Source organism: Pavona decussata, unplaced genomic scaffold, assembly GCF_977016875.1.
Source record: "Pavona decussata unplaced genomic scaffold, jaPavDecu1.1 SCAFFOLD_238, whole genome shotgun sequence".
NCBI classification, from domain to species: domain Eukaryota; kingdom Metazoa; phylum Cnidaria; class Anthozoa; order Scleractinia; family Agariciidae; genus Pavona; species Pavona decussata.
Genome location: NW_028145643.1, coordinates 2,099,961 through 2,109,925, shown reverse-complemented (window position 1 = coordinate 2,109,925; position 9,965 = coordinate 2,099,961). Strand labels below are relative to the sequence as shown.

At 36.2% G+C, this 9,965-nt stretch overlaps 1 protein-coding gene across 2 annotated transcripts; it reads right to left on the bottom strand.

Annotated features, from left to right (window-relative positions):
- Positions 1-421: 421 nt before the first annotated feature.
- Positions 422-8,932, bottom strand: LOC146457735 (ubiquitin-conjugating enzyme E2 Z-like). Of its 2 annotated transcripts, XM_085091623.1 has the most exons (8): positions 8,794-8,932; positions 6,654-6,726; positions 5,597-5,784; positions 4,097-4,208; positions 3,142-3,168; positions 2,929-3,041; positions 2,412-2,502; positions 422-1,919 (listed from the first exon to the last, which is right to left on the bottom strand). In XM_085091623.1, the coding sequence occupies exons 1-8, from the start codon at positions 8,907-8,909 to the stop codon at positions 1,770-1,772; spliced, it is 870 nt and encodes a 289-aa protein (XP_084947749.1). In that variant the 5' UTR covers positions 8,910-8,932; the 3' UTR covers positions 422-1,769. The 2 variants fall into 2 exon arrangements, with proteins under 2 accessions (XP_084947749.1, XP_084947750.1); XM_085091624.1 differs by lacking the exon at positions 3,142-3,168.
- Between the last annotated feature and the right edge of the window lie 1,033 nt (positions 8,933-9,965).

Genomic DNA, 9,965 nt, shown 5'->3' with positions numbered 1-9,965 from the left:
TTTGTTGTATTTTCTTGCAAAATAGGGGTATTGCTATTCAAACCTCACTGGGATTACAAAATAAAAGAAAGGAAAAACGAAGAGGATTCTAGTAGTTGTAGTAAAACAACATCATCGTGAAAATCGCCTCTACATTTTCACTCCGTTGTTGCATTTATGCCGTGCCCTGAGATTCTACGTTGCTTAATTGAAATCTCCAGAAGAAAAAAAATGATTTAGAGGCCGTGCAACTGTCACGCAACTAAAGCGTGCGAACTGGGCCTTACGACAATGAAGGCCTGTAGCTGTTGTAAATTCACATCTGTCCAATCAAACGTGGGAATGAAGGCAAAGAACCACATTTCGGCGCATGGGCATGAGTCTACTTCAAAATTCCACTTGCGCGCGCAGCGATGACGATGACGCTAAGAAAACAGACATGTTCATAGACTACAATTTTTATTTCAAGTTCATCTTCTTCGCTTACGCGATTTTATTGGTCTTTTTCAGTTTGCTGCGGAAATTTTCCGCATAAATAAATGAAAATAACTTCACTGAAGCTATGTTCCTGTCCTGACGTTTCAAACTTACATTACAAAAACTTCATGACTTTCCTTATCTACAACTCTGTTGTTGGATAGTTACGACTGAGTTCAATATTTCTCTCCTTATGGCAAAAGCCCCCTCTCTCCTCCCGTGCTCTTCCCTTTGTGGTAGCCTGTTCCACGCGGACTATCCCCACCAAATCATCATTCGCTCGCATAGCAGTTTTTCTTCGCGCTCCCCTACTATCCGCTTTGTTGGTATGTTTGCCTCTCAAAAACAAATGAGTATAACCCGTTTTTATCTAAAATAAGACGCATTTTTACTGTTTTAGGAAACATTAAGAATTGAGTTTGAAAGTGGGTACAGAACAAGATTTGCATTTTGATCTGAATTTCTAGTACTGGTAGCCAACCCTACTCGAGCGGCCGTGTGTATCCTATCTGGGAATTAAAGGAGGCAGCATCGCGCTTTTTGCAACCTGGAACATTTCCATTTGAAAGATTTCTACATAAAAAGGAAAGCATTTTCAGCATTATACACATTCTTGGCACATTGTAATTAATTTGAAGAATTTCTGTGGTGCAGAAAGTATCGCCTTATGGAGTCGATCCCTCTTAAATGGCAGCCTTTGGGGCAGAATTCAGTCTGTTAACTAACGAAGAAGTCATTTGAGTACAGATAGTCAAAGCGTAGCCACAATAAAAGTGACGGAAAAGTGTGAAAAATGCACTTGGGCCAAAACCAAATGAAAAAATAAACCTGCAAGATAATAACAAACCCTTTTTCATACTTCAAAAATTGTCATCAGCCCCAAAAAATAATTAATCAAAATAACATTAACACAGCGTCACTAACAAAAATAAAATACTCGGCAAAAATTTAGACTTGAAAAAATAACCAAATCACCAATTTTGAAAACAAAAGAATTTCGTTCACATATCTCCGTCACTTTCAAACCTGACCAGCAGTCCAAACAAAAATCCCCTCAGTTTCTGAGAGGTGTCTACGAGTTAAGGTTCAACAGTAATATTATAGAACATGATTATCAACAGTTTCTGACATTCTTTTGTGTTAATGTGTGAAAAAAAAACGAAGACAACTGAATGCAAGGTAGATATTAATTGCACTGACATATTTTAGATATACCGCACGTGCAGCATGACTTGTTGAGGTGACTTCAATTTAATGAGAAGCCTAAATATAATTTATAGCTCTATGTACAGATAATTATTTATCATTTTGTGTTAAGATTCCTCTAAATTTTCATTTTCGCTTGATGAGGCATCTGAGCCCTGTCCCACAGGCTTCTTTTCCTCTAGTCTTTTCTTGATAACTTCTAATCTTTGTTTAATGGATACAAAGTCAAACATGCCTCTCTTCTCTCCAAACGGATCCTGTCACAGAAAAAAAAACATATTCCCTTCTTTAGAACTGATAACAGGTGATGTAGTTTCATCAATGTCGCCAACCAACATGGTGGAAAATAATCTGGCAGCAAACTAATCAGAACTCGAAGACACAAGGTTAGATATCATGGAACTTCAATGAACATAAATTCTGTCACATCACCCCCCCCCCCCCCCTTCTTGTTATACATGTGCTGGCTGCCCATTAGGTTCAGAATTGAAACTCAATTTTTCAAATTAGCTTTTCCTAATTAATTCCCGATGTTTTTATTTATATTTATTTGTCAATTGTTTTATTCTTTTATATTGTATATAAATACATTGTAAAGTGCATTTGATCATTTCCTCATGAAAAATGCACTGCTACGAATTCATAAATTATTATTATCAATTTATTATTAAACAATATTACATCTTTCGAAAGTTTGTCAACAGATCAACAAGCAAGTATAAAATAATAATTACAAGAATGTTACCCACCAGCATGTTTTGTCCATTTAGATGTGAGTTGTCATTGATGACAGATAAGTAATAATCATAGAACTCTGGAAATGATTTCTCCATTACATCTCTGAAACAATCATCAAGACATTCATTAGTTGACTATTCATTCCTAATATATACCAACTCCCCTGGATTGTGGAGGAGTCTCCCTGATACAAAACAAATCTCCCAGATAAAAGTGACTTTTGATCTTTTCTCTAAAATTAACTAAGTTTATACCACCAAATTCAATGTCCACCAAGTCCAAATTCAATTTTTCTAATCCAAGTTCTAGTTCCATGGTGCATTTCTGTGAATTTATAATTTTGGGGGCAGGGAGGGGAGTTAGTTTGGAGTTGGGTTGATTTGAGCCTTTTTTTTGGGGGGGGGGGGGGTGGTTCATTTGGAACATTTGCAGGGAGCAATGGGCTGATGATCACAAAAAAAAATATCATTGCTAAAATCATATTAAAAGTGTGTCAATACCCCTGTAAAAGGAGAATAAAATACCCACCTTAGTGCTGATGGGCATTTGAGTTTTCCTTCCAACATGTCACAGACAGCAACCCTTAGGCTTTCATGCTGAATGCATTCATTATACCGCTTAGAATCTCCCGCTTGCCGCTCCTGAAAAAGTTTTCACAGTAAGTGGAATACATAATATTCTCAATATAAATGTCAGACTGAACACTTCAAATGGTTCTCATGCAAAATACATTCGGTATACCATTTGGTAGTCTCCTGCTTGCCGCTCCTGAAAAGGTTATTAGATCACTATTAGGGTCACCCCATCATTAAGGACAGAAGTAACTCCCACCATAAGGTCAGCTCCCTCTGGTACACATGTTGTGGTTTTAATGTATTTTTGGTTTGAATTTTTCAACCCAGTCTAATTTTTATTTTCCTTTGTTTCAGACTATGTTAGGGAAAATAAAAATCAAAATGGTTGAAAAGTTTTAAGCCAGCAATAAATTTAAACCACAACACAAACGCCACATCTTTTTCCTGAGCTAGGTGTCAGTTATAGTAGGAGTCAACTGACGTGTTCGTTCATTATTCTGCTTGAAATCCCCCGCTTTTTGTCCAAGCTGTAGACAGATTTGCATAGTTCTTATCTTTGTTCACACCTGGACTAAGACATAGAAAAGGCCTGTATTTTTCTAAATGAACAAACACAATCTAGAACAAGTGCAGTGTTTCTATGACTGGATTTAACAGGCTTAAACAATGATAAATAATAATAACCTTTGTTTAATAATTATAATAAAAACCTTAATATACCATCGGCAGTGTTTATAGAACAAGTGCTAGAGCCAAGCATTAAACTTCACAAAGAAATGACTTAAATTGAACATAACATGGTTAAAAATCCCAACTGACTTGAGGCACACCTGCTGCCTATATTTTACAAGTGCAGCCAATGATTGAACTTGGGGCTACCGAGAAACAACTCCAGCTAGTGGTCAGAGCGGGACTTGAACCTAGGACCTTTGGATTTCAAGTCTGATGCCCTAACCATGAGTGCAGGATATTTTTAGATGAAAAGTAAGGAGGTGAGACGAAAAAATCTGAGTTGCTTCACTGTGCAACCAAAGAGGTTTCACGATTTAGTTCAACTGAAATGCATGCAAAGCAAAAAAATAATATTGCAATATCAATAAAAATAACAAGCAACATCTAACCTGTTCAAATCCTGGTTCATTGTGATATGGTTTTTCATTTAATAAAGACTGAATAGATATTAGCACACTGGAGAGGGACTGGGCAGGACTCCAGGCAGGACCAGACCATGTCCTAAAACAATAAAGAAGAAAGTAACATTGCAATAAGAAAAGAACCTCCATTTTATAACATAACACATTACTTCCAAAGTACCAGATTGAGGACTGCATAAAAAACTACCCATACCTTCTAGAAATGTGTTCAGCACCACCCAACAGACCTTATTAAAAAATGGCTATCAATTTAATATAACTAGTAATCAGAAGGTCTTAGGTTCAACTCCTAATAGGAGCACTCAGATTTTTTTCCAAGTATGCCTGTGTCATTTACTGATTAATACATCATTCTCATTTATTCACCAGCGCGCATATGCCACGCATGACATTCCAATGCTAAAAGTATGCAGGATGTTTGTCCCATGAACCTAGTTTATTGGCCTTGACTCCCACGAGTCTCCTGTAGCTCAGTGATAGAGCATCCGAACTAGTAATCGAAAGGTCTTAGTTTCGAGTCCTGATAGGAGCACTCGGATTTTTTTTCTGAGTATGTCTGCGTCATTTACTGATTAATACATCATTCTCAATTTAATATGGTTTTTAGTATTCAAATTAGCCCTTCTTAATAAATAACTGTATACCCCATTCTTACTTGCTCTATCTCAAAAATCAAAAGAATGTTTTACCTTGAATGGGCAAGAAATGCTAATTTGAATGCAAACAAAATATTAAAATGGGAACGATTTTGAACAAAGTTTATGTGACTTCAAATAATTTTTGTTTCTACATAATATAAGATTTTAAAAAATGGGCCCGAAATAAAAGAAAACTGTTTATGATGGATCCATTGGACAGGATGACATGATTACCAAAGACTCAACAGCATTTTACCAGTTACACTGTACAAGATAATACTTATTAGGTACATTAAAAGGGATGGTACCCCCACTGAAAACTAATCTTAGAAGGCAAGATAGAAGGAACCTGCAAGAGGTCAAGAATAAAGACAAAAGGAATCCCCAATAACGTTATTTAGGAAGAGTTTTCAGTGCTGTGAAGTATTTTTCAAGACCATTTTCTATAGAATAATAATGGCAGTAATAACTCTTTAATATTAATATTGCCACAATCAGTAGTAGCTATTTGGATAAATTGAGGGCAATGTACATACATCTAAGTTGAAACAGAAGTTGATGGATTGTTGATGAGTTGTTTCTCAGATAACAGGAAAAAAAAATAAGAAATCTGACTACTTTTAGAAGAGATTTGACCAAGAACTGAATCAGCTCCTCACCTTGTCAGAAAGTGAAGGACACAAATCCATAGGGATTGATGGAATGCAAGATACAAGGAAAACATTACAGGTGGATTGAATTGGTTATCCGATGATTCAGAGACAGACAAGAAAAGCATAGCAAGACCATCTAAGATGCTCAATCCAATAGAGAAATGCTAAACACTCACCCCAATATACTCAGACACACTTTGCCGTTTCTGTACAAGTTTGGGTTAAACCTGACCTGGCCCCCACCTGTGGTCATTAACTTGACTCTCGGAGGTCTGATAGGATAATCAGGTGGACAGCGAATAAGGAAGTAATAAAATCCTCCCTCATACGGTGTATCAAATGGGCCTGTGATAAGAGCATGAATCTGAAAAAATTTCAAACAAGATAAATATCACCATAGGTTTAGATATCACTTAATATTTTCTACCGATATTTCAATTACTATTATTACTACTCCACCAAAGTTTAAAATGAATTTATGCCCCTCCACCCCCCTCCCCCCACCAATCACAATAAAATTTGAATTGCTCATTGATAAATTTAATAAAATTCAATTACATTAAATTAATTTGCACATCTTGGATAGTTTACAGGATAGTTTACAGTCATTGCTTTTCTCATTAGCTTCTATGCAAAATGTATTCTTTTGGAACTAATTATTAGTCACAAGGACAACTGTTGAGGGGAGGAGTTCTCAGATTAGAAAAAATAATGTTTTTTTGATTCATTAATGAAAGTGTAATACTAAAGTAATTGTAAGGAATGTAGAAGTTGTAACTTGAATGACAACTTTTGAACATATTATAAACAATAAAAGATAATTAGGGAACTTTAGCAACAATGACGGCGACGACAATGAGAACGACAAAAAAGCAATAGGCTTAATAACCAAAACAACAACTCTGCACGTGCATTTCATCTTTCTCGTCACTGTTTGACTAGGACGTGAAATGTTCTGATGGGACATGTTATAGAGGATGTAAACACATGATGATGAATGATTCGTTTTCTTTCTAAACTTGGGTGTGGTCTGCAAGAATTCAACTCCAGGAAATTTCACCAATATTTGACATTTAAAGTGAGTTGGAATAAACGTGAATTCATTTTGACAGTGACATTTTCGATGCCATCGCTGTCGACATTGCTAAAGCTCCGTAGTAACTGACAGTCTAAAACAACATGGAGATGACACTCATCCTTAGAAGCTCTAAGATCAGATTAAAGGGAACAAACCTTTGTGATATCTTCTTTATCAGGAACTATACACATCCCAGGTGGCGGTTCATTGTAGATGCTCATTATATCCCTGAAAAAACAAAAACATTCACAATCCTACAGTTTGGGGTTTATAATTCAAACTTAACAAAGCACCTTTTTAAAAGAGTGAAGCTGCATCAGGCAGAGGCGCTTTGACCATTTAGACAAACTTTCTGTCAGAAATTCCAGAAACTTTCCATGTCAAATGGAAAGGCTTAATTTCCCATTCCTTCCAAACTAGCAATCTCACTGGAATTGGTAGATCACAAAAATATGCAATGGGATAATGCTGACCCAAGAAATGGAAATTATTTGCAAATGGAATGGCAATTTCTGTTCTGACCTTTTCAAATGGAAAAAGTGGAGTACGTTCCAAGTTTGTCTGTTTTTTTGTTGAAATTTCTGTTTTATCCCCGCATCCATTTGAATTTCAACCAGTTGTACCAAGATATTTGGCTAAATGGAAAATGATCCAGTGCTTTCAAACAACTAGGAGTGTTACTACTAGACTCTTTCCGGATGGAATGAGAGATACCCTTGTGACGCAAATTAGGGTTAGATTTGAGTTTCTCCAAATTTCATCAGTGAAATAAATTACTGGATCAAGTAGCTGACTCTGTTGGGATATTTGACCAAAGTTCCCTCTCTCTTCTCAAACTCATTAACACTCCAAAAGCCAAAGACAAAGGAAATCATACACTGTGATGTGTTTGGATATATGATGAAAAACTCCTTGTTTTTGCATCCTCAATATTTCTCCTTCAAAATCAGTTTGTTTGAGAAGTTATATCAAACACTTGTCACAGTGTTTCATCACAATATCAAAAACCTCGAAGTTCGTCAAAAATACTCTGCTACTCTTTGTATTTCAACTCTCTTCTCAGTGTTTGATATGTGATAAAACACTGTGCCTCATGTTTGATATATTACATCTCGCATATTGTACCCCAAAACTTTCCCCAGGATTTACAGTCAGTCTACTTCATGCATGGTCAGTATTTCCAAGAAATTGAAATGAACATTCAAATTCCTCTTAGTTTTGTAATATTAATGTCCAGCTTTTGAATGAAATCTTGAAGATTTCTCTGGAAATTTTTCTGAAAAAGACACATTCACTGAAAAAAAAATCAAAATACTTGGGAAATAATAACTGTTAATTTTAAAAAACTTAGTGCTGTAATGTAGCTTTTTACCGTTAATAAACTAGGGAATTTCTATGGGAAACTGAAACCTTGCTGGCGATGTTCAAAACTGACATGTAAATTTCCAAACTCTGTTCACATTTCAAAAATACTGGTGACGAATTATGTACATTGTTATCCTGTCAACAGAAACAACATGACAGCAATGCTACAGAGGTTGTAATATTTTGCCATACAACAATCATACATAATCAAAACAAGGAGCTTGTTTGTCTGAATAACATCAGGGGAAAAATCTGTAAAAACAGAATATTAAAAACACCTTGTTTTACTCCTTGCATTAATAGTCCGGTTTGAAATATCAATTTCCATAAGGAAAGCAGATGATCATTTATAGACCAAACTATGCTCATTGCCTCTTTGTCATGTTCTAATCCATATTTCTTATTTCATATTTCTTATTAAAAGTAGTTGCCTCTCTTTTTTTTTTTTTTTTTTTTGGTAGCGATCGGTCATGTTTACTGACATCCTCAAACAGAGCATCTCTCTCAGCATCCTTGACATTAAAAACAAGAAATGAAATAAGCTTAAACCTTTCTCCACGATGAAACGCAGGTATGACATCTATGAAAGCCCGCTTCAAGAAATTAAAAGCAGTATAAAGCATATCCGAGAATTGAATAAAAAACAAATATTTATGATCATCAAAAGCTTTATATTAACATCAGCTTATATTGGAAGTATGCTGGCTCAGCCATTTTTTCAAGGGCTCTAAAACCTCAAGGAAAGAGAAAATAAACAGTTTTTAAGGACACTGTGCAATTGTCCCAAACGCACATCCTCTACCATTCAAGAGAACACTTCCGACGCTTCTTTTTGTTAATACCGTTCATCAGAAAATTTGTTTAGTGTGCGTTCGTGTTTGAGCTTAAAATGGCCATACAAAAAATCGAAACAGTGAAAACATATCGTACCTTTTGATTCTTAAAACACACTGCGGTGTAACTTTTTCTTTATCCCAATCTTTAGAATGAACAGGATCCCATAACGCATTTGACGTTGCTGCCAAAAATACATCCTCTTCCGCCATCTTGGATACACTGTTGTTTGTCAGCTCAGTCAGAGAGTGCGCATTAAAATACAATGACGTCATACTTCTCGAGCCCCCTTAGCTAGCCCCTCCCCTCGCCCCCGCGAAATAAATTTGGATTCTGTGTTGGTTAGTAGGTTTTTTGTCCGATTTTTTTTCCTTTTGTTTTGTTTGCCTGCTTTTTTATGATTTCAACTCTCTAATACCGTGGAACCCTGATACAACGAATCCCAATATGACAAAGTTTCCGGTATAACGAATGATATTAATTAAATGATATTCCTGAGCCCAGCCAAACTACAGTCAAATGTATGCAACAGAACCCCAATATAAACCAAAACCCCTACACAAAAGACTGCTAAATTGTCCATCAACAGCTCATCATCACTGGCAGCTTTTTTCTCTTTGTCCTTCATGAATTCTATCAACTTCTTCTTCCTGAGTGATTGCAAGGTAACACCGTTTAATTTCAAGCCAAACCACGTTATAACGAACTGATTTTCTACGTTTCCCCACAGATTCGCTACAACGTTGTTTCGTTTATTACGAACACATTTCGCCAGTCCCTTCGTTACTATCGTGATTCCACCGGATAGCTAATGAGATTTGTTGTGTGCATAAGGTCGTGTGTTTGAGTTTCTTATTGAGAGCCCAAAGTGCATTGAATCGAGCCGACGTTTCAGCTTGCACTTCACGTACCTGACTTAGTAATTAGTAATGCCTGGGAAACAAAAAGCAGAGGTTTTATCTGTATCGGTGATATCCATAGTTTTCCGACCTTCATTCCACTTCAGTCTAGTTACTATAGAGATAATGTCTGGTTCACGTGACTCTGATTTGTCTCACAGAACGCTTTGATTGGTAAAAAAAAAATTCGTCAGGGGCTATAATCAGTTTTGACTCCTGCTCCCGCCAATTTCTCAGTCAGAACTGAACAAAAGTAAAAACAAAACTAGCCGTGACTTGCTTGAGTGCTTTTTTTCTGTGTTGGCACTGATGTATTTGCTTCGAGTTTTGATTAAAAAAATTTTGTCCTTCACACTGAATCTACAGACT